A 24180-nucleotide genomic window follows, 5' to 3' on the forward strand; every position below is an offset into this window, starting at 1 on the left:
TCTACAACCTTTAATGACATGGGGAACTGCCCATAATAGAAGAAATAAGCAGATATAAAAAATATAGTTTGATCTCAACCAAGTTTAAAAGTTAAAACAAATAATAAGAGCTGAGAGAAGGTGATAATGGGGAGTTGCTGTTTCTTGCGTACAGTTTCAGTTTTGAAAGATGAAAAAGTTCAGATCAGTTGTACAACGTGAAGATACTTAACACGGCTGAACTGTACACTTAAAATATCATTAAGATGACAAATTTTGCAATGTGTATTTTACTATAATTTTTTAAAAGGCATATTCCTATTGTGATACAATATGATGCAAACAGCATCTTCTACAAAGTATCTTGCCAAAACTATTTAACCTGAATCTCAACAAGCCTTTAGACCTACCTTCCAGTTTACGTGAAATACAGAAGTTAGAGGAACATAGTAAACGACACTACGAAGAAACCTTAAGACAAACACAGAATGTGGGATACTCTAAGACAACTGGCCTGATATTTTCAAAAAGTCAATGTCTAAAAAGAAACGTGTGGAGAACCACTCCAGAACACAAGCAATTACTGAGAAACAAGCAAATGCAGTGCACGAACTTTGACCGGATTCTAGTTTCCCTTCAAAACACACACACACACACACACACACCCCAAAACCAAAACAACGTTCTGGGGAACAATTAGGGAAGCTTGAATATGAACTACATATAATTGATAACAAGGAAATTAATTTTCCCAGGTGTAATCACGGTCTACTGGTGATAACAAGAGAATGAGGATTTCAGGAGTTGAACGATGATTTTAAGAGTCAAATGCTGAAACCCTAGAGGTAAAATGTCATAAAGTTCGCAACTTACTTTCCACTGATTAAACAAAACACATATGTGAAAATTTTCATAATAAAAACTTGGGGAGAGGCAAAGGCATAGAAAAAAAATACATGAAAATGTGAATAGTGTAACCATTGGTCACTTCCCGGAAGGAAAATAGGTTAACAGGTCAGGGAAGGGAAATTTTTTACTGCCTACCCTTTGGGATTTTTTGAATTTTATACTGTGTGCATGTATCAGTTATTCAAATAATTAAGATTTTTTTAACATTAAGAGTGGTTATCTTTTCAATAGTGGAGTCACAATTGTTACTTTCTTCATTTTAGACTCAGGAAAAAAATTTTCTTAATTTAGACTGGGGTTGGGGGGTGGGGGAACACTTTAATCTCTATAAATTCTATCTCAGGATTATACCCCAAACTGTTATATGACCTTGAATGGAAGACCTGATTTCCCACACCTTTCTACTCAGCTATAAAAATGACAGCCCAGTTCCTTCCACAGAAGCAGTACAACACCGTGATTAAGAGCTCAGGTTCTAGTCCAACAGACCAGGTTCTGTTTCACTAGTTCTTAGTTGACCTTCCATTCCCTCACCTTGAAAATCTATAAAAACCACAACTGATAGGTAAAGCCAGGAGTCAGGCTTTTAGGCACCACTTCCAACCTTTGGGCTTCTCCCATGCCATCTGGAGATTAGTCTCACAACCAAAGCCCACCCTATTAGCAACCATTCAATACTGTAGACATTTTTATAACATGCATTATGAGCTGAATACTGATAAAATGTTTTAAAAAATGTCTTCCTTGGAGCACTCATAAACCAGTAACAAAAACACAAAAACACATACCATAACCACAAAACATAAGAAAGCAAACATTAACGTGCCAAGCATCTACTGTGTGCCACAGAAGAGCAATTCTTCTGTGCCAAGAAATGGCTGCTGGAGGTGGCCATTGAAGAATTGGGGGGGAGGGGGAAGGGTCCAGACCAAGGGGGTCATTTTGGAACAGCTGTGTATATAAATCTACCCACATTGAGGGGAGTGAATGCCAAGAGGTGCATCCTGGCTCTTTCCACAGGGGCCACCACTCCAAAATCCTAAGAAACTGGAGTGGAATCCCAAACATTGGTCCTCTAAGCCAGTGGTTCTCAAATGAGGTTTGGGGAGGCGGGGAGTGATTTGCCCCACCTCTCAGGTGGACACAGGCAATGTCTGGAGACATTTTGGGTTGTCACATCTTGGGGGTGAGGGTGCTATCATCTAGTGGGGAAAAAGCCAAGGATGCTGCTAAACATTCTTCAATGCACAGGACATACCTCATAGCAAAGAATTATCTTGTTAGAAATGTCAACAACGCCGCTGTTGAGAAACCCTGCTCTACAAAGAGCACCAAACACGGGCAAAACTCCAGGGAAGGTCACGAATTTGAGCTACATCTGCAGGAAAGCCCCTTGTGCTATGAAATGATTTAGCTAGAACATCTCTGGGGTGGAAGAACACAGCAGGCTTCCAAACAGACTGCCTATGGGGGTAGGTGGGAGGACACCATGGTGTATCATTTAGAAATGAGGAGTTAAGATAGAGGTGTTACCTAGCCACCCTTTGCCCTCCCAGTTTTATTGAGATATAACTGACGTACAACGCTGTATAAGTTTCAGATGTACATGATTCCATATCTGTCTATATCGAGAAATGATTACCACAAAAAGTTTAGTTAACATCCATCACCTCACATAAACGATATTCTTCTTGTGATGAGAACTTTTAAGACCTATTCTCAGCAACTTTCAAATACACAATAAAGTATTTACTGACCACTCTTTCCAAAGACAAAACCCAAGTCACTGTATCCCTTCAACCTAATTTCCTGAATAGCATGTATCACAGCCGAAAATTGTCTTATTTTCTCCTTCTTTACTATTGTCTTTCCCCTCTGGAATGCAAGTACCCTGAGAGTAAGGCTTACTCTATCCTCTGCTGTTTCCACAGCACCTCGAATAACTCCTTATAAAACAGTAAGCATTCAATAAATTTGACGAGCGAAAGAGTTCTTTTAACGGCTTCAGTGGTAACAAAGGGGTAATTCCGAAGCACCTCTGAGATGGGGGTGGAGGGTGGAGACCCCGAGCGAGCACTCCACCTGGAGAGGCAAGCGTTGGATCAGAAATTCAAAAGTGCCGCCTCCGGCGGAGTAAAAAAAAAAAGGACGAATTGGAGCGCACCAGTGCGAAACGGGAGGGGCCGCTGGGCTGAGAAGAAGTGTGCCGCTGGGCTGAGGAAGAAGTGTGCCGCTGGGGACCGGGGGCCAAAGGAGGGCTATCAGCGGTCCTACACCCTCCGGAGTGTTCAAACAAGGCAAGGGGAAGCAGCCGAAAGCAGCAGGTCCCGCGGAGGACTGAGCGGCCCGCCGCTGGCAGTCTGCTCCGGACGCGCCACTTTTGGCGGGAGGGGGCAGTGGGCAGGGTAACGTACAGATCGGCCCGTACCACTTGCTCCAGAGAGGGGGCCGCGCAGAGAGCGGGCAAGTGACATCTGGGGAAAAGGTTCGAGTCAGAGAACTCGAGCGGGCAAAGCAGGTTCGAGCTGAGCCCGCTCAGGAGGGGGAGGAACCCGTGAGGGTTCCCGACATTTCAGGTCGCACGGGCTGGGTAGGACTACTCTGCTGCCGGATAGGGAGTCCAGGCTGGGACGTGCGGAGGGCCGCAGCCAGGTTTATCTCACCAGAGCCATTGGGTCCAATGATGGCGGTGAACCTCTGAAACGGTCCGATAATCTGCCGACCCTTGTACGACTTAAAGTTCTCGATCTCAATCAGTTTCAGGAAACCCATGACAGCGGCAGCGCCGGCGGCTCTACAAATGGCCGCGCCGTACGCCCGGGAACTAGGGTAGCCCGCGCGGGAAACACCGCAGTGCAGGCCGGGCGGACAGCAAACGTCGCGAGAATAAGTCCAGGCCTAACGGGATTTCCGGCTTCCGGCGCGAGCGGAACTAGAGGCGGGGCGTGGAAGTTTTGTTGATCCGTTGCCAGGGCGCGAGCTTACCACGGGAGTTTGAGTCTCGCCCCGCTTTCTTGTTGCGTGGCAACGCCAACCACAGACACAGCCTACGGAACCGCAGAGGAGGCGGTTACGCAGGACTGTTGCTTTTGGGATCTGAGGACTCAGGCGGGACCGGATCCCACGCTTGCTGAGATAGAAGTCACAGCAGGGTTATGCCCTCCAGGGCAAGAGGAAGGTGGGAGCTTGGTTGTGGCTTTAGCCTGGCCGGCTGGAAGGCCACAGAGTCGGGAATTGGAAGGACCCCGGGGAGCGAGGGTTGTTTGGAAAGGAGGGGCCAGCGGGATGTTTCGGTGTTAGGTGAGCGCAGACCATGCCGGTGGTGAAGTAGAGTTGAAGTGTAGTGAAATGAGGGTAGGGATGGGTTGAGGTGGGAAGGAGGGAGTGTGAAGGGAGAGGAGGATACTCTAGAGCGTCAGGCTATGGGCTGGGGAAAGCTAAGGCCAGAGTACTGCCTCTATCTCCTGCCTCCCTCCTGTTCTTCCAACCAGAGTTCAGAGACTGCTGCTGTAGCCCAAGAATAGTCTTGGACCTGAGCCACTTATTGGCTACTTGAACATAGACCCAACCTGGGAGCTTCAAAATTGACATTCGTTGCTAAGAAAAGTATTTTGTGTGAACCCCGTGGAGTCAGGGTCCCTAACCCAGTGCTCCCCACCTCTCTTTTTCCTTTTCCCCCATTTTCTCTCTCTCCATACGTCATCCCCATTCCATTTGCTTCTCTCTATCCCCCTCTCTCACTTTCTTCCTTTCCCTTCTCTTGCTCTCTGTCCTCCATTCCTGTCTATTACCCTGTTGCCCTTCTTCCCCTTTCCTTTTCTCCCTACTCCCCCTTCCCCATATTTTCTATCCTTGTCCTTCATACTTTCATCCCCCTATCACCTTATACCTGCTCATTACAAGGTTATGGCCAGGGCAACGAGGAGTGGGTTAAGCGTCTGACTCTCGATTTTGGCTGGAGTCATGATCTCACATTTGGTGGGTTCGAGCCAGGCATGGGGTTCTGCGCTGACAGTGTGGAGCCTGTTTGGGATTCTCTCTCTTTCTGCTCCTCCCCCACTCACACACACTCTCTCTCTGTCTCACAAAACAAAACAAAAAGCAAAGTCATGGCCTTAGCAGTCCAAGAAGCTTAAAATATCTGCCAAATCTTCCCGTTCAGTGACCTTAATTTGTGGTGACACATGGAATGAATAGGCTGGGGTTGGTGCTTAGACTTAGACATGGAAAAGGTCTGGTGGTTGCCATAGCCATTCCTGAATGAACAAGCACCAGCCCCAGCCAATTCATTTATCATTTTTAAAATGATGTCTGGAGGCCGGGAAGAGTCTAAAAGTTCTAGGACAGGTCCATGAAAGTGAGAGAGCTTGGCTGATGGAATCTAGTAGAGGAACCATAAATGAATTCAACTGGGAAAAACAGTCACAATCAGGGTGAGGAAACAGAATGACCAAAGGACAGCAACCTCATATAATTAATTGACAGAAACTAGCATTCCATTTAAAAAGATGAGATGTAACTTGGAAAAAAATCAAACTGGATCCCTACCTCTCACACTATATATAAAGTGCAATTCCAAATGGATTAAAAACTTAAATGAGAAAGGCAAACTTTTAGATATTTTAGAACATATAGTAGAATATCTTTATGACCTCGGGATTTCTTAAATAATAAAAACTTCTAAGTTTAAAGGAAAAGATTGGTGAATTGGACTATATTTAAATTCATTCAAATTAGAACATAATGAAAATGAAAAAATGGGTAAGTACACACAGAAAGCTTCTAGAGTATTGATTATATTTTATTTTCTGGCTTTTGCAGAGGATTCATGGGTGTTCATTTTGTTGTTGTGCCTCATAACTTACATGTGTGTTAACCAGATTCCTTTGTATGTATCAGTTGTTACCATAATAATAGTAAGGTGATGGGGCACCTGGCTGACTCTGTTAGTAGAGCTTGGGACTCTTGATCTCAGGGTCATGAGTTCAGGCCCCATGCTGGGCATAGAGCATACTTTAAAAAAATAAACATTTTTTTTAATGTTTATTTGTTTTTGAGAGAGTGCGCATGCAGGGGAGAGCAGAGAGAGAGGAGGACACGGAATTTGAAGTAGGCTCCAGGCTCTGAGCTGTCCACACAGAGCCTGACATGGGGCTTTAATTTACAAACTTTGAGATCATGACCTGACCCAAAGTCGAACACTTAACCAACTGAGCCACGCAGCTGCCCCTAAAAATAAATATTATTTTAAAAATCTGGGGCTCCTGGGTGGCTCAATCAGTTGAGCATCCAACTTTTGATTTTGGCTCAGATTATGATCCCAGGGATGTGGGATTGAGCCCCACATTGGGATCTGCACTGAGTGTGGAGCCTGCTTAAGATTCTCTGTCTCAGGGCACCTTGGTGGCTCAGTCGGTTAAGCATCCGACTTGGGCTCAGGTCATGACCTCACAGTTTGTATGTTCAAGCCTCGTGTCGGGCTCTGTGCTGACAGCTAGCTCAGAGCCTGGAACCTGCTTCAGATTCTGTACCTCCCTCTCTCTCTGACCCTCCCCTGCTTGTGCTGTCTCTCTCTCTCTCAAAAAATAAATTAAAAAACATTTTTAAAAATTTAAAAATATAAATTTAAAAAAAGATTCTGTGTCTCTGTCTCTCTTTTCCTCTGCCCCTCTCTCCTGCTTGTGCTCTCTCTCTCAAAAATAATAAATAAAGAAATAAATAGATAAATAATAAAGTGAAAAGACAAGCCACAAATTGGAGGTGTTTGCCACACTTAAGCTGAAAAATGATTAATGTATAGAATATATAAAGAACTAAAATTAATAAGAAAAGGACAAGAAACTTGATTTTTTAAAAAAATGAACAAAAGGTATGAATGAGCACTTCACAGAAGAGTATTCCAAAATGGCCAAAATACATGAAAAGATGTGCAACCTCATTAGCAATAATGATAATATCAATACAACTTGGTCATTATCATTTTATATGAACAAATTGGCAAAAATTAAGAAGTCTGCAATACCAAGTATTGCTGAGGATGTGGGGTGACTAGAGTGTTTATACACTATAGTGAAGGTGTAAATTGGTACAGTCTCCTTGGAAAACAACTTGTAAAATTAAATACGCTTATGCCCTATGATCAGCACTTGCACTCTGAGGTACATGCCAGAGAAACTTCCCACCAGTATATAGGTTTCTTTTAGTCTACAGTTTCCTCCTCCCTTTTTTTCTCTTGCAAATTAAAAAAAATAAAATAAAATAAACTGGGTTGTTTGTGCTGCAGAGTCCTAGTCTCTCCTAAACTCACTTCAATCAGGTCTTCATCCCCACAACCCCACCAAAAATGTTTTTGTTAAGGGCATCAGCAATCCTCGTGTTATTAAACCTGCCAGTTCTCAGTCCACATCTTATCATCAGTTGCTCACTCTTTCCCAAAATCTTCTCAGATACCACCCTCCTAGTTTTCCTCCCACCTCACCAAACACTCCTCCTCAGCCTACAGTGCTGACTCCTCCTCTTTCCGTCTCCCCTGGGGCATCTAAACTTCCTTAGAGATCTCTTACAGCCTCATAGATTTAAATTCCTGGGGAGCCTGGGTGGCTCAGTCGGTTGAGCATTCAACTTCCGCTCAGGTCATGATCTGGTTCGTGGGATCGAGCCCCTCATTGGGCTCTCTGCTGTCAGCACAAAGCCCACTTTGGATTCTTTGTCCCCCTCTGTCTGCCCCTTCCCTGCTCACTCTCTCTCTCAATAAACAAACAAACAAACATGAAATTCCTTTGTATCAGTCAGGATAAGCTAATTTTTGCTGGGGTTACAAACAACCCTAAATCTCAGCAGCTTAGAATAACAAGGATTTCTCACTCATGCATCTTGTCTGATTTGGGTTGGCTACATCTCTGCTGTATGTCATCATTCCAGGACCAATGCTGAAGGAGCAGCTCTTACTTGGGACACTGCCAGACTCCTAGCAGAGAGTGAAGAGGAAAATGTGACAATCACATAACAGTTCTTAGTTCTGTTTGGGAATAAAACAGGTCAATTCTCCCATTGCAAAGGGCAAAGCCCATCACATGGATAACCTTGAGAGCAATGAGATGTATAAGTCTTCTGTAGGGAGAAGCAGCAGATCTTTTGGAACAATCATGAAATCCACCATACCATCTGTATGCTATCAATGGATATCTAATAGACTTCTCAAACTCCACATTTCCAAAACTGATCTCTTGTTCCTCCCCACCCCCCATCCCACTGTTCTCCACACACAGATTATTCAGTTTATAGCAACTCCATCCCTCTGATTGCCTTAGCTCAAATATTTGAAGTCATTCTTGATACAGCTCTCATACTGCACTTCTAATCTATCAGAAGTCCTGTTGGCTCTGCCTTCAAAATAATCCAGAATCTGGGGCTCCTGGGTGGCTCAGTCGATCGAGCATCTGACTTTGGTTCAGTTTATGATCTCACAGTTTGTGAGTTCAAGCCCCACATTGGGCCTGCTGCTGTCAGCGCACAGTCCACTTGGATCCTCTGTCCCCCTCTGTCTCTGCCCCTCCCCCACTCATATTCTCTCTCTCTCTCTCTCTCTCTCAAAAATAAATAAAAACATTTGTTAAATACATGTATATATCCAGAATCTGACCACTTCTCACTATCCTTGATGCTTCTAACCTGATGTGATTCACCATTATCTCTTGCCTGGATGACTGCAATAGCCTCCCTGCTTCTAGCCTTGCCTCTGGTCCCCTTAGTCTATTCACACAGCAGCCAGAAGTGATCCTTTAAAAATCAAAGTCAGAACACATCATTCCCACAGCTCAAAACTCTCCAATGGCTGCCCATTTCTCTCAGAGTAAAAACCACAGTCTTTAATAATGTTCTGCAAAGTCCTACAATCTCTGCACCCCCCCACATTATCTCTCTAATAGCATTTCCTACCTACCTCTCCTCCACCCACTTGCTGTTCCCCTGAATGTGTGCCTTTTGCGTCCTCCTTAAGGCCTCTGCCTGAGTGTTCTCCTCTTAGATATCTGCATAGGTAATCCCTCACCTTGAAGTATTTACTCAAATATTACCTGTTTAATTATGCCTTCCCTGGCTTCCACATTTAAAATTACAATGCTCCCCATCTCCTTGGCACTTCCCGTTCCCTTTATTCTGCTCTATATTTTTTCCCAGAGAACTTATCTTCTTACAAACTAATTTGCTGCTGATTGTCTATGGCCCCCCCAAAAGCAACCTCCACAAAGACTCAGATTCTTGTTAGTTTTGTTCCTTGATGTCTCCCAAATGCTTACAGGAGTGTCTTGACAGTAGGCACTCCTCAAAGATTTGCTAAATGATAGAATGAACATGAGTGAACACAGGAAGATGAAGAAGAATGCATACTGTATGATACATTATAAAATTCTGAAGCAAGAATATTTCAAAGTAATGTCCAGGGAGTCTTATACATACATAATATATTAACGCCTATTAGTAAGCAAATGCCAACATTTGCACAGTAGTTATCTCTTAGGGTAAGGATGAGGGAGAAGAGACATGATACTTCAATAGTATTGATCATGTTCTATTTTTTTAATGTTTATTTTTTAGAGAGAGAGTGTGTGAGTGAGGAAGGGGCAGAGAGAGAGAGAGAGAGAGAGAAGGAGACACAGAATCTGAAACAGGCTCCAGGCTCTGAGCTGTCAGCATAGAGCCTGATGTGGGGCTCAAACTCAGGAATGGTGAGATCATGAGCTAGACTGTAGTCAGACACTTAACCGACTGAACCATCAAGGCGCCCCAACCATGTTCTATTTCTTAAGTTGGGGTGTTTGTTCAGGGGTCTCTTTTATCATGCTTCTTAACTTGTATATGGGTTATATATATATGTATATATATACATATGTGTGTGTATGTATTCTCCTGTATGTGTCAAATATTTCAATCACAAAATGTTAAAAAAAAATCAGAACTAGCTCTAGGAGGAGTTGAGGAATGGTATTCTAAACAAAGAAACACCATGTACAAAAAGGCCCTGAGGTGGGAATGGTTGTTGCGTTGGAGGACTTGATAGGAGGTCAGTGTGCCTAGAAGACTGTAAGTGAGGGAGGCTGTGACGTGGGATGAATTGGAGAGGTGTGCAGGAGCCGGATCTTGAAACCCGTGGTTAGGAGTTTGGATCTGATTCTAAGTGCAGTGGGAAGCCATTGGAGGATTGTAAGCAGGTGAGAGACATGATCAGATTCATGTTTGCGAAAGTGTATTTGGCTGTGGTTTTGGCCAAGTCACGATGCCAAAAGTGAACTTCCCAAAATATGAAAGAACACAGGTGTATTTAAGCCCTCTAGCCTGTCGCTTGAATAAAGAATAAGCAGCAAATAAAGAGGAAAAAATGGTGCCATTTACTGAAATGGGGAAAACTGAGTAGAGATAACACAAATAGGGGAGACTTGTAAATGAGCTTGAGAATTGGATAGGTGAGCAGGGGTCAGATCATGAAGACTCTTATAAATCTGGCAAAGAAGGTTACACTTTATCTTGTAAACACTGGGGACCCATTTGCTTTAAAGCTGCTTTTAAAGCTTTTTTTAAAGACCTTTTATTTTTAAGTGATCTCTACACACAAGATGGGGCTTGAACTTAACAACCCTGAGATCAAGAGTCACATGCTCCCTGACTGAGCCAGCCAGGCACCTTGTTGCCTTTAAAGGATTTTTTTTAACTTTCTATAATTTATTTTATCTTTTATGATTTACATCCAAATTAGCACATGGTGCAACAATGATTTCAGGAAGCCCCTTGCCCATTTAGCCCATCCCCGCTCCCATAACCCTTTCGGCAACCCTCTGTTCTCTATACTTAAGGGTCAGTTTTTATATTATTTTTGCTTCCTTTCCCTTATGTTCATCTGTTTTGGATCTTAAAGTCCTCATATGAGTGAAGTCATATGATGTTTTTCTTTCTCTGACTAATTTCATCTAGCATAATACAGTCTACTTCTATCCAAGTAGTTGCAAATGGCAAGATTTCATTCTTTTTGATTGCCAAGTAATACTTCATTGTATATAAATACCACACCTTCTTTATCCATTCATCCATTGATGGACATTTGGGTTCTTTCCATAATTTGGCTATTGTTGATAGGGCTGCTATAGACATTGGGGTTTACATGCCCCTTCGCAACAGCACATCTGTATCCCTTGGATAAATAGCCAGTAGTGCAATTGCTGGGTCATAGGGCAGTTCTATTTTTAATTTTCTGAGGAACCTCCATATTGTTTTCCAGAGCGGCTGCACCAGTTTGCATTCCCACCAGCAGTGCACAAGAGACCCTCTTTCTCTGCATCCTCGCCAACATCTGTTGTTGCCCGAGTTGTTAACGTTAGCCATTCTGACAGGTGTGAGGTGGTATCTCAATGTGGTTTTGACTTATATTTTCCTGATGATGAGTGATGTTGAACATTTTTTCATGTGGTGGTTGGCCATTTGGATGTCTTCTTTGGAGAAGTGTCTATTCGTGTCTTTTGCCTATTTCTTCACTGGATTATTCATTTTTGGGGTGTTCAGTTTGATAAATTTTTATAGATTTTGCAAATAATCCTTTAACTAAAATGTCAATTGCAGATATCTTCTCCCATTCCATCAGTTTCCTTTTACTTTGCTGACTGTTTCCTTCGCTGTGCAGAAACTTTTTATTTTGATGAGGTCCCAATAGTTCATTTTCGCTTTGGTTTCACTTGGCTTTTAAAGGTTTAAAGCTGAGGTGTGCCATGGTCAGATTTGCTTTCAGAAAGGTGACTCTGGTGACTAGTGCAGAGAAAGAAGTAGAGAGGGTAGCAATGGAGCAAGGGAGACCACTGAGGCTCCTGGGAATATTGTCTGGCACCCAATTGTGAGGCCTGAGTTAGGGTGGTGACAACAGAGATGTAGGACACATATATGAAATATATCAGTAGGTAAAATCAGTAGGAATCAGTAAGTGGTGAGACATTGTAGGGAGAAAGGAATGGGGGTGGGAGTGTGGTGAAGAGTGATGGTTGGCACTGATTAGCCATTCCACCCCCCCCTTGCTCCAGATGAAAAAGATAAACCTGTTGCCAGATCCGAAGGAGGTGGCAGCCATTGAGGCTAGGAAAAATCGAGAAAAACAGCGACAGAGCCGATTCTTCAATGTGCGAACCCAAGTCACTGGGGTGAGTGGGCAATGGAAACTTTTTTGGGACGAGGAGCAACCTCACTCCTGCACCCAGAGTGGAACGTAGCGGTGTCTGTTACAACCCTCCTTGATTTGAGCAGGCCCTAGGGCTGGAAAGGAAGGAGAATGGAGAGAAGGCATCCACTACCAGGTGTGGGAAGGAAGGGGGCTGGGGGTCCACGGGAAGAGACTGGGGGAAGAGAAGCCAGTGACAGCTGACTCTCCTCCAGTCAGCTCTGGGGTGAGTCACCTGGTTCTTGAGAGACAGGCAATATGGAGCCAAAAGCAGTCTAAAGAATATTTGGTATTGCATATGCCTAAATGCTGTCTGGATGGCTATGTAAGAAACTTAACCAGGCTGAGACAGAGATGGGAGGGACTTTTCACTAAACTATATTCCCTTTTGCACTATCTTAAAATGTTTTAAATGAATTATAATCAAAATAAAGAGAAAATATTGATAGTTTAAGAAAAAATAGATAGCTAAGTAGGTGGGTAGAGGGGGGGAAATGCAGCATGGTATTCTGGAAAAGACCTTATACCTATGCCCAAGGGCCAGGTCTGCTGTTTACTAGATGGGTGGCTTCAAATGAGTCACCTATCTTCTCTGAGCTCCAGGCTATTCCTTGGTAAAATGAAACTAAATAAAGGAAGTGCGAAAGTGAATATTAACATATGATGGTGGCTCTGGAAACCAGAGCATAGTGCCTGACACAAGTAAGTAGTTGGCTGAGAGATGTGTGGTGTGATTGAGATCCAGTTGGCAAGCTTTTCTTCAGGGCCCGCTCTGTGCCAAGCATGGTGTTGGGCAATAGGGTACAAAGCTGACTAAGGCCCAGTCTCCACCCATAATGAGCTCACAGTCTGGTGGAGGAGATCATCAATAGAGGCAAACTTCAACATAATGTGGACAATGGGTCCTACATTCTATGGGAGTAAGTATTACCTAAGGAATCAGGAAGGTAACCCTGGGCTGATCTTAAAGGATGAATAGGAATTTGGGTAAAAGAGGAAGAAAGAATTCCAAGTGGAGGGAGCAGATGGAGCAAAAGCTATTTGTTCAGAATAACCTAAGATGTACAGGGAACTGTAAGCACAGAGCTCCTGAGGGTGGGACTGGTGAGGAAGGTACTGATATAAGGCTGGAGCCATGCTCAGATGTTAGAATATTATCCAGTAAGTATTGGGAATCCATAGGAGGATTCTGAAAAAGGTAAATTCTCAGCAGTTTGTGTTAGAGCATTCAAGGCCCGCTGCTGGTCCCCTACCCTGATTTAGCTCTTTTCTTGGGATCAGGTGGATGTCAAAGCCCTCAACAGCCAGATAGAGGAGCAAAAGCTTCAAAAGGCAACAGAGCACGGCAAGGAGGCAGCTTATGGTAAAAACTCAAGGCCAAGGGCAAGCCAAGAAGGCTGTATAAGGGCTTGAGTGGGCTGAGGTAGGGCAGTTCTGCCTTGGGGTGGGGCCTGAGGCCTGGGGCGTGGTAGGACAAACCGGATGGGCTTTGAGAGCAGAGGCCGTGCTGAGTGGGCTCTCTGCCATGGGGCCTTCTCCATATTCCTGCCCACCACTCCCAGCTACCTACCAGAAGCAGTATGATCTAGTAGCACAGATGCTAGAGAAGGAAGAGGCAGAACGGACACGTCGGCTGGCCAAGAAAGTCCAGGAATTTCGAGAGCAAAAACAGCAAGTCAAGAACAAGCAGGAAATTGACTTTTGGGATCCTAGCCGAGAGTGGATGGAGTATCCAGCCTATCTCAGGGACAGTGAATCCTGCTATGGCCCATCCAGCCTGCAGTACTTTGCAAGGGAGGACCTGGAGAAGGCCACATGCCTGAAAATGCAGCAGGAGCAGTTCAGGCAAAGCCTGGAAAAGAAGCTGAAAGAGCGACAACAAGTCAGGGTTGATAAGAAGTATTCAGGTAAGCAGCCAGGGTCCTACAGGCTGAGACCAGAAGCCTGGTGGAAAGTTGTCCTGAGCCAAGTACAGCACCCAGGAGACCAGAACTGTGTGGGGAGGTCCAGTTACCCATAGAGCTGACGCTGAGAGCTTAAACTGAGCCAACCCCAATCTCCCTGACTTCCTTATTAACTGATAGTGTAGCCATTGGTACCCAATCAGCCTGAAACTCCATTCTGTAGAAGCATCATAATGAAGACAGACTCTGCCACTTACTCCCTGATTTGGACAAATGAATTTTCTTCTCAGTGCTTCAGTTTCTTCATCTTTAAAATGAGGATAATAATCCATCCCATACAGAGCTCACAGGAGAATGAAATGAGATACTGTTTGTAAAGCACAAGCATTAGTGCTCAATAACCAGTAGCTACTATTACTATGACATTATCTGTGACCACATCCTCCTCTTCCATTACAGTATTACAGTAAGCCCTTTGAGGGTGAGGATCATCTCTTATCTACTTGCACTGCTCACCTTTCAAATCATCCCTGGTGTTATATAGCACCCTATTCTGTTTACCACTTGTTGTAGTTGTAACTAATTCTGAAAGTATTTGTGGAATGTCTTTTCTCCAAAATGTCAGATCACTGAAAACAAACCGCATCTCTCATTTCCACCCCTGTATCTCAGTTGCCTAGTACAGTGACTGCACAGTGTCAGAAGCTCAATAAATCATTGTTGAATGAACAAGTAAAGACCAAAGTAAACAAGACAGGCACCCTGCCCTTTGTGAGCCCATGAAACCATGCCCTTTCTAGAAAATCAGCTTAGAGAAAGAGGAAAAGATACACACACGCACAAGCCATTCATTAGCAAATATTTATGCTTTAACCTTGTGGTAGGTACTATGGCAGAAGCACATATAGGGGATGCCTGGGTGGCTCAGTCAGTTAAGCATCCAACTTCGGCTCAAGTCATGGTCTCATGGTTGGTGGGTTCCCACATTGGGCTCTGTGCTGACAGCTCAGAGCCTGGAGCCTGCTACAGATTCTGTGTCCCTCTCTCTCTGCCCTCCCCCACTTGTGCTCTGTCTCTGTCTCTCAAGTATAAACATTAAAAGAAGTGCGTATAGGCAATGGTAGGAACATCAATATGGGAGTAGTTAATTCTTACCAGGAAAGGGAGGCAAGATAGGGGGGTGGCACAAGTCAGCTTTCAGGAATCAATTTTGGAAAGTTGGGTACAGTTTTTCCAAGGTAGGGAAAAGGAACAAGAAAAGGCCATTCTAGGCAGAGGGGGCATCAAGAGATAGAGAATGAGGGCTGTGAATAGTCTGAGGGTTTAGGATGCATGAACAGTTCAGTGTAGTGCAGCCTAGGATTAAGGGCATGGAGGAAGGGAAAATGTGCAAGAATTTTCTACACCAAAGGAAGGAATTGTGACTTTATTGTGTAGGCAGTAGGTGACCAGTTAAGGGGTTGAACCAGAGTGACAAGACCATTTTTAATACTCAGCAATTATTAAGCTACCTATTTTGTGCCTGGCACAGTGAACAAAATAGAAAAATCCTTGCTTTCATGGAGTTCACACTCTAATGGGGGCAGAAAATAAACAAGATAAAATAGTAAAATATACAGTAGACCCTTGAACAACATGGGTTTGAACTGCACGGGTCCACTTATATGTGGATCTTTAAAAAATAAATACAGTACTGTAAATGTATTTTCTCTCCTCTATGATTTTCTTAATAACATTTTCTTTTCTCTAGCTTTATTGTAGGGCTACTATATATAACATACAAAATATGTGTTCATCGACTTTATGTTATTGGTAAGGTCAAAAGCAGCAGTAGGCTATTAAGTTTTGGAGGAGTTAAAAGTTATATGTGGATTTTTTACCATGGTGGGTGTTGGTGCACCTAAGCCTTGCGTTGTTCAAGTGTCAACTGTATAAGGTGGTTAAGATAGTTGCTAAGGAGAAAAATTAAGCACAAAAGGGGGGTATGGGGACTTTGGGAGAGGGGTGCACAGTTGCGATTTTAAGTAAGGAAAACCTCACTGAGGTAACCTTTGAATACAGATCTGAAATGAGGAAGTGAGCAATGCAACATCTGAGGGGAGAGCTGTCCAGGTGGAGGAAATAGTACAAAGGCCCCAAGGCAGAGGGGAGGGTGTCTGGAATGTTTGAAGAGTGGCAGTGGGGCCAGAGTAGCCAATGTAGACTGAGTGAGGGGAAAAGCGATAGAAAGCGATGTCAGAGAGATGGAAGGGGGCCAGATCCAGAAGGCCTTACAGGTCATGGTGGGAACTTTGGCTTTTACTGAGTGAGGTAGGAGCCATGTGAGGGTTTTGTGCATTGGAATCATGTGATTTGTGATTTAGCCATAAAACTTTGCCAGCCGTTGTGGAGATTGGGTTAGAGGGGAAGACTAGAGGCAAGGAGATTAGCTAGAATGCTGTTGTAGCCAAGAAGATGTGGCCAGCAGGCAGCCATGTGATCCTGAAGTGGCATATAGCCAGTCAGTCTGGGATGCAGGGAGAGATCTGGAGGTCCAGGGTGAGGAAGGGTATGCAAATGAGCAGGATGCTAAGCATGGATGGAGTCTGGGAAAGGGTGAGTAAGTGGTACACTCTGTGAGGACAAAGGTCAGAGCTGTCTTATTAACCACTACAACCCTGGTGACTTACACACTACACTACTTGGTAGTATATGGTAGATGCTCAGTGGATGTATCTTGACTGAATGAAGGAGCTCATCACAAAGGGATCAGGGAGGTAGGATAAAAGATACATCAAATAATAAAAATAGCTAACCTGTATTGAGCACTTACTGTGTACCAGATACTGCTAAGTTTGCTACCATATAGTAACTCAGATAATCCTGATAACCAGTCCATGAGGCAAGTCCTAGTATTATCCCTATTCTTAGTGGAGGAAACTGAAGAACAGAGATGTTAAATAACTTACCCAAAGTCATACAGCTAGTAGTGATGGAGGCAGGAAGTAAACTCAGGCAGGCTGGCTCCAGAGCCCGACCAAGTCTTGACCATGACACCATGCTTGCCTTCTCTCAGTTGCCATGAGAAGTAGGGACTCAGAAATCAAGGAAGGAGTTTCAGAGAAGGAGTCATCAATAATGTCAAAGGCCCTGGAGAAGTTCAGATAGGAACAGAAACCTATCTACTGAATTTGGAAATTGGGAGTATTTGGTGATTTTTGTCAGAGCACTTGTAGTGGCGCCATGGGGGCCAGCCGCCCTGTGGCAGCAAGCAGATGTATGAGAAGGCAGAACTAGACAACAAGGACAGCAGAATACCAAGGGAGAGTCCACACAGTGTAATAGAAGGAGTGTGGGCTGATTCCTCAAGAGACTTGGATTCAAATCCCTACCGTCTACCCGCTGACTGTGTAACCTTGGGCATTTTGTTTCACCTCGGGACCTCTTAGTGTCCTTTCCTGAAAAACCGGTGCTGATCATTTCCTCTCTGGGTTGTTGTGAAGAGTGAAATGAAACCATGCACCCCTATCCATCCTCCCCACCCCTGCTGTCCTCCAGTATCTGAAGTCTGTGTCCCTGTGCCTCTTCAAAGCCAAACCTTAAGCCTCTGTTCTGGACCGCATTATCTCTGTACCCTCCCTCCACCTGCCCCCAGGCTGTGCTCTCTCAGGAATCCCCTGCCCTGTGTTTTCAACATTTCCCCTTTCATTGGTCCCTTCTATGCCTGCTGTAAACATGCTTATGTCTAACCCATCTTAAAAAAACAAAAGCCTCCCTCCACGCTGTGATTCTTCTAGATGCTGTGAGCTAGCTGTTCTTTACAGCCATGCTTTTTGACAAATCTGTTTCCACTTGTTATCTTTTGTACCTTTCCAGTCACACCTCAGCCTCAAGATCTCATTTCTCCCCACACAGCTGCACTGACCCTGCTTTGCTAAAATCACCAATGCGTTTGTGTTATTAACTACAAGAGGCTCTCTTTAGTCTTTCCTCTTTAACTGGACCATTCTTGCTACACTTGACTCTGATCACATCCTTCTTGAGCCTCTCTCTTCCTTGGCTTCTATAATAGGACATTCTGCTCTCTGACCATTTCTTCGGTGTCTGCCCTTTGTGGGCTCCTCTCCCTTTACTCCTTCCTTGTTGAGACTTGGTCTGTGGCACACTGCTTTCCCTACCCTGCATATTTACCTCAGGTGCCCTCGGCCCTCATTCTGGTTTGAGCTACCGTGTCACCACCTCTGTGCTGTGGACACTTTACCTGCAGAATCAGATATGCAGATGCCTGTGACACCTTCAACTCAGCTTCCTAAACAGACTTCATCCATGTTCCCTAGCCTGCTCTTCATTCTCAATCTTTTATTTCCAGTGGTGGCCACACCATGCATCCAGGCATCCAAGCCAGGCCCCTGGGAAGCATCCAAATCTCCCCCCTTCCTTGCTTTCTCATACGATCCATCTAGTACTGCTCATGTAGCCTCCTATATATTTGGCCTAGTTTGATCCCTCCAAGATGACTTCCCTACCTCCACTGTCTCCCACCAACCTGACTCTATTCTATACCGGCCCAGAAGGAGCTTTCTAAAATACACAGCTCTGTCCCCCACTCTACTCCCTTGCTTAAAATCCTTCCATGTTCCCCACTACCTTCAGGGCAAGTTTTTGGCTCTTAGTCTGGCCCCTGCAAAGCTCCCTAGCCACTTGTGTTTTATGCTCCAGCAAGAGCACACTATTTGTAGTTTAAAATACAGAACATACTGTTTCGTGGTTTCCTTCATTCATTTGACAAGTATTTATTGAGCACCTACTATGTGCCAGGCTCTGATATAGGTGCTGGGCATGGTAGTGAATAAAACAGACAAAATCTCTACCTTTACAAAGGTTACTTCCTAGTGAGGAGAGAGAGAGGCAATAGACAAAATAAGTTAAATGTAGAGTATATTGAATGGTGGCAAATGATAGGGAAAAGAATAAATAAGGGAAAGAGGATAAATGTTGGGGACAGGAAGGTTGCAATTTTAGGTAGGAAAGACAGGAAGGTGGCAATATTTGAGGAAAGACCTGGGATAAGCAATAGAGCATGAGCCGAGTGTAACATCTGTTGCAAATCCCTGGGGCAGTAGTGCCTGGCATATTCTAGAAACAGCAAGGAGGCTAGTGTGACTGGACTAAAACATGGCCTGAAATGTCCTTTGTTCTTTCTTTCTATATGCAATGCACATTTCAAGGATCACCTCTACCTTGAAGCCTTCCTCTCATCCACCACCCAAAGCTCTCATGATGCCCTGTATACATCTTTATCATTGCCCTTATCAAAATGTAGTATGATGAACTATGTTTGATCCATCTCCCTGCATCTTTCAGTTAGGCACTTGAGAAACCTTTGTTGCTACTACTTTGGTTATCCCTAGCCCCACAGAGTAACTCCTCCACATCCCTACAATTAGGACATTCCCTTCCCAAACAGACATACACACACCCACCAAGCTTTTTGAACAAATAGCTGAATGAGTGAACCAGCAATGGGGCAGACCAATATAGTGCTCTGGCCATATTTCTCTGTGTAGATCAGCTCGATGACCAGCTGCGCCTAGCCATGGACACGCGGGCCGCCCAGCTGGCCAAGCTGGAGGAGTCCTGTCGCGTGGCCATGATGACTGCCATGGCCAATGCCAACAAAGCCCAGGTACAGCCTGAGCCATTCGGTGCACTGGGCTCTCCCCAACCCCTTGAACAAAGTCCTGAGGAACCTTAGCCATATCTTTGCCCTCATAAACTTCCTTGAATCAACACCAACCCTCTCATCTAGCTGAAGATGTCCCCTTTCACCTAAGGGCCCTCTTAGGGCAGAAGACGCTCTTCCCCACATCCAGACTCAGGATGACCTGAAAACAGTACACCACTGTCCCTTCCCTAGCCTCTCAGTCTAAAGGTTTTCAGAGGGCAGGGAAGTTCTCTGTCCACATCCCCCCACCCCCACCGTGTTAGGTCATTCAAAGGTCAGGCAATATCTGTTCCTTGTCTCCCAGAGATGGAGGAGGGTAGGGCCATGTCTTCCCCTCCCCTGTGACTGAGGGTTCCCTGATGTTGGGTACTCAAATGCTCTTATTTTGGGGCCCCACCAGGCAGCTGAGCTGGCTCGGCGGCAGCACCATGAGCAACGCCATGAACAGAAGGCCAACCTCAAGGAGATCCAGAAAGAGGTCACAAGTAACCTACTGACTGAGAACCCCCAGGCTTCTCAAAACCCTGTGGGTCCCCACCAGGTCCTACCCCATTGTTGGAAGGGCATGACTCCAGAGCAGCATGCTGCCATCAAGAAAGCCCAGGAGGTGCAACATCATGAAAAGGAGGCACAGCACTGGGCTGCAAGAGCACTGAATGCCAAGAGGGAAAGACAGACCTTGAGCTTGTCCCAGGCAGCAGTGGAGCTAGAAGAGCAAGAGAGGGAACTTTGTGCTGAATTTCAAAGGGGGCTGGGCTTCTTCAATCAGCAACTGGCCACAGAGCAAAAAGCTCAGTGAGTTCTAGGGGGTGGCAACATGGATGAATGCCAAGGGAGGGATGGGAGGGGCCAGGGAAAAGGGGAAAGCTCATCAGCTGAGGCCTCTGCACTTCTTTTACAGGCAGAATTATCTGAATTCAGTAATCTATGCCAATCAACCTATAGCCCAATATCACCTACAGTTCAACACCAGTAGCCGCTGAGCCCAGGATGGTCATCTCTTCTCCCTTATCAAGCTCACAAAGGCTAGGAGTCAGAGACGAAAATGCTGGAGGCCTCCTCCACCAATCCATCCCCCCAACCTTTGACCCTAGTTAATAAAGTTATTCATTAAAATAAAGGCCACATGTTGGAACAGGACACAAAAGGTATGAGGTACTGCCTTTCCCACCCACCCCTGGGCTTGAAGCATCTGACCCTGTCACCAGTTCACCTTTCTTCCCCATGCCACTTTTACCCAGCACACAGCATTACCCACTCCTTGTGAGAAATAAAGGCTTTATTAGGCACAGAGTGTGACTGCTGGGCAGTTACAAGATGGCTCCTGGACTTCCTCCCAAGCTGCAGTACAGTACTTCAGGGGAAGGAGGGGCAGAAGAACAGGTGTTTTCTGTGTCCTCTCCCTTCAAGGCTGCATGCGAATAGCCCCGTCCAGCCGGATGACCTCTCCATTGATGAATGGGTTTTCGATGATGGCTTGTACCAGATGAGCATACTCGGCAGGGTCACCCAGGCGGCTGGGGAAAGGCACCTGGCTGGCCAAGAAGTTGCGCACTTTTTCTGGGAGGGTGGTCAGCAGCGGGGTACCAAATAGGCCTAGACAAGACAGTCAGAGTCAGAGGCCTACCCTTCCTCCCCCCCACCCCGGATGTTTATTTATTTGAGAGAAAGCACATGCTCAAGTTGGGGAAGGGGAGAGAGAGAGAATCCCAAGAAGGTTCTGTGCTGTCAGCACAGTCTGACACAGGGCTTGATCTTACCAACCATGAGATCATGACCTGAGCTGAAATCAAGAGTTGGATGCTTAACCAAATGAGCCACCCAGGCACCCTGTGCCCTTCCTTTCATATTTACTCAGTCCCTCCTCACCTTAGCCCCAACTATGGTACTTTCAATACCCAGAAAAGTAAGACTATTGCTGCTTAGTTGGTAGACACCTTCCCCTCTCAACTGCCCATGAATCATACTCAATCCCAGGTGTGGCAGGAAGGGAAAATACCTACCCGGAGCAATGGTCATCACTCGGATACCCATGGGAGCCAGATCCCGAGCAATTGGCAGTGTCATACCCACTATGCCTCCCTTGGAAGCAGAGTATGCAGCTTGTCCAACCTGGAGAAGGAGAAGAGGTCACAGGTGGAAGAGCCCTAGCAAGTCACCAAGGACACACAAGCCTTGTCCCTGCCCACACACCTGGCCCTCAAAAGCAGCCACGCTGGCAGTGTTGATGATGACCCCACGTTGGCCTCCCTGATCTGGTTCATTCTGGCCCATCTCACCAGCCACCAGGCGGATCACATTGAAGGTGCCCATGAGATTCACCTGGAAGACCAGTAGAGACCTGCTGTAGGATCTTTTGTCCCCTAAAAGCTGGAAGGATAGCCAAATATCTCATACTTGTATCCCTGGAGAATCTCCAAGGCCTTACATTAAGAACTTGCTGGAAGTCCTCCAAAGTATGGGCCTGATTCTTCTTTAAGTTGTATGTCTTCATAGCCACTGCAATACCTGCACAGTTGACTGCCACATCCACACGCCCAAACTTTTCTCTTGCTAGAGTCAGGGCTGCTTGCACGTCCTTCTCTGAGGTCACCTTCAAAGGGAGAAGTGGATAAAAGTACACATCTCCCAGCACACACACTCACCACCAAACCTGGAGGAGGAGGGAGCAGGTCCAGTCTCTGAGTGACAACAGGATTGCTTAAGCAAGGGAGAGGCCAAAAGAAAACTCGAGAGTGGAGCAAAGGTGAAAATGTTAGGTACTATATAGAGCATATATAGAAAATGTTCAAAACATTTTTCAAATTTATACCCTTTTTTGATAAATTCACAAACTCCTGGAGATTTCTGTGGCTCAGAACAGCTTTGAGAATTAATGATATGAAGATAAATTAGCTTCACTTTTTGTAGTTTGTTTCACAAAAAGTTTTTTAACTTTGTAAATATAAACCTAGAGAGCACAATAATGCATTTTCAAACTGTACATACCCACTCCAGGAGATTCTGGTATGTCCAATTCCCATCACCACTGCTGTGGATCCGGGCTTTGTACATTCCTTATTGCAGATGCTCCCACAGTGCCTGACGGAGAGCTCCGGCCAAAATGGACAAGGAGATGGGTCCACTGTGCACATGGATAGCACCCTTATGGAAGGGGACCCCACAGTTCCCAGGCCTATTTCAGTGACCCCATGCACACACTTACATCAGCTGGGGCAAAGACGCAACTCTTTCCTAACTTCTTAGCTTGGACCTCCCCATCGGAGTTGGGCAGGTCCAGAAGCACAGCCGTGGCCCCTTGCCCCACCAGTCGCTCCGCCGTGGCCAGACCCAGACCAGAGGCTCCTCCGGTTATTAGAGCAACTAGGCCCTGTGAAAAGGATACGGTCAATTGGCTACACTGGGCAGATCACTCCTGCAAGGGAGGCTCCTGCTCGCTCCTGCGGTGTAACTCAGGTGCGTTTCCTCTCCTTACAGATGGGACCTCTTGGTGTCTCATCCCCAGTCAGCCCACACACATACGCCACGGAGAGTTGACCTTCACCTCCCGAGCCCAACTGCCACACTACCAGGCCTCGATAAAGGTGACCCTTTCTCCCAGAACCGATCTCTCCCCCTTAGTTCCACGGCCGGGCGGTCCCAGTGGGCGCAGCGGAGCAGTTCGCAGGAGTGAACAACCCGTTACCTTCACGCTCCGACATGCCGCAGCCATCTTGCGCTGTCCTCTCCACGAGCCTGGCGGTGAGGCAAACCCTGATTGGCCGAGATGGAGGGGTGGGGCGGACCCGGCGAGGGAGCGGGCCAATGTGCAAGACTGTGGGGCGTGGTGTCGGCTGTTCTTGTCCGCCCCCCCCTCCCGCTCAGAGGGCGGTGCCTCCGGAGTTTTTTCACCTGGATAAAGAGCCTAATAGCAGCAAGTAATCATCAAGACAGTACAGTATTTTAGCGACTCTGACTGGTATGAAGTGGTATCTCAGTGTGGTTTTGATTTGCATTTCCCTGATGATGAGTGACGCTGAGCATTGTTTCATGTGCCTGTTGGCCATCTGAATGTCCTCTTGGGAGAAGTGTCTATTCAGGTCTTCTGCCCATTTCTTCACTGGATCATTCATTTTTCGTGTATGGAGTTTAGTCAGCTCCTTGTATCTTTTGGATACTAGCCCTTTATCTGATATGCCATTTGCCACTATCTTTTCCCATTCTGTTGGTTGCCGATTAGTTTGATTGTTTCCTTTGCCTTGCGAAGCTTTTTATCTTGATGAGGTCCCAGTAGTTCATTTTTGTTCTTGATTCCCTTCACACCAGTCAGAGTCGCTAAAATGAACAAATCAAAAGACTATAGATGCTGGCGAGGGTGTGGAGAGATGGGCACCCTCCTACACTGTAGATGGGAATGTAAACTGGCGCAGCCGCTCTGGAAAACAGTGTGGAGGTTCCTCAAAAAACTATCGATAGAACTTCCCTATGACCCAGCAATAGCACTGCTAGGG

The 24180-nt window shown here is 45.6% G+C and overlaps 3 protein-coding genes across 11 annotated transcripts in view; 1 reads left to right on the forward strand and 2 right to left on the reverse strand.

The window, feature by feature from the left end:
• SMC1A (structural maintenance of chromosomes 1A) overlaps nt 1–3729 on the reverse strand; it is a 47131-nt gene extending 43402 nt beyond the window's left edge. For all 6 annotated transcript variants that reach the window (XR_003905179.1, XR_003905177.1, XR_003905176.1 and 3 more), the window contains exon 1: nt 3552–3729. Coding sequence is in view for 3 of the 6 variants with exons in the window: in XM_029931072.1 (XP_029786932.1) it covers nt 3552–3660 (109 nt within the window). In the remaining 3 variants the exon portion in view is untranslated. The remainder of the gene's footprint in view (nt 1–3551) is intronic.
• RIBC1 (RIB43A domain with coiled-coils 1) overlaps nt 3109–24180 on the forward strand; it is a 90325-nt gene continuing 69253 nt past the window's right edge. Inside the window, exons 1-7 of one of the 4 annotated variants that reach the window (XM_029931075.1) lie at nt 3109–3185; nt 11949–12065; nt 13364–13445; nt 13645–13989; nt 19533–19651; nt 20091–20485; nt 20592–20964. In XM_029931075.1, coding sequence (XP_029786935.1) covers nt 11949–12065; nt 13364–13445; nt 13645–13989; nt 19533–19651; nt 20091–20485; nt 20592–20673 — 1140 coding nt within the window. In that variant the 5' untranslated portion in view covers nt 3109–3185 and the 3' untranslated portion in view covers nt 20674–20964. Of the gene's footprint in view, nt 3186–3982; nt 4067–11948; nt 12066–13363; nt 13446–13644; nt 13990–19532; nt 19652–20090; nt 20486–20591; nt 20965–24180 lie in introns of those variants that run through there. The other 3 variants (XM_029931074.1, XM_029931077.1, XM_029931076.1) reach the window with 3 other exon arrangements.
• HSD17B10 (hydroxysteroid 17-beta dehydrogenase 10) lies at nt 20952–23447 on the reverse strand. Its single transcript, XM_029931078.1, has 6 exons — nt 23376–23447; nt 22896–23060; nt 22119–22283; nt 21884–22012; nt 21694–21802; nt 20952–21286 (listed from the first exon to the last, which is right to left on the reverse strand). Exons 1-6 carry the CDS (start codon nt 23400–23402, stop codon nt 21096–21098), a joined length of 786 nt encoding a protein of 261 aa, XP_029786938.1. The 5' UTR covers nt 23403–23447; the 3' UTR covers nt 20952–21095.

The sequence above is a fragment of the Suricata suricatta genome, chromosome X, assembly GCF_006229205.1.
Source record: "Suricata suricatta isolate VVHF042 chromosome X, meerkat_22Aug2017_6uvM2_HiC, whole genome shotgun sequence".
Taxonomy (NCBI): domain Eukaryota; kingdom Metazoa; phylum Chordata; class Mammalia; order Carnivora; family Herpestidae; genus Suricata; species Suricata suricatta.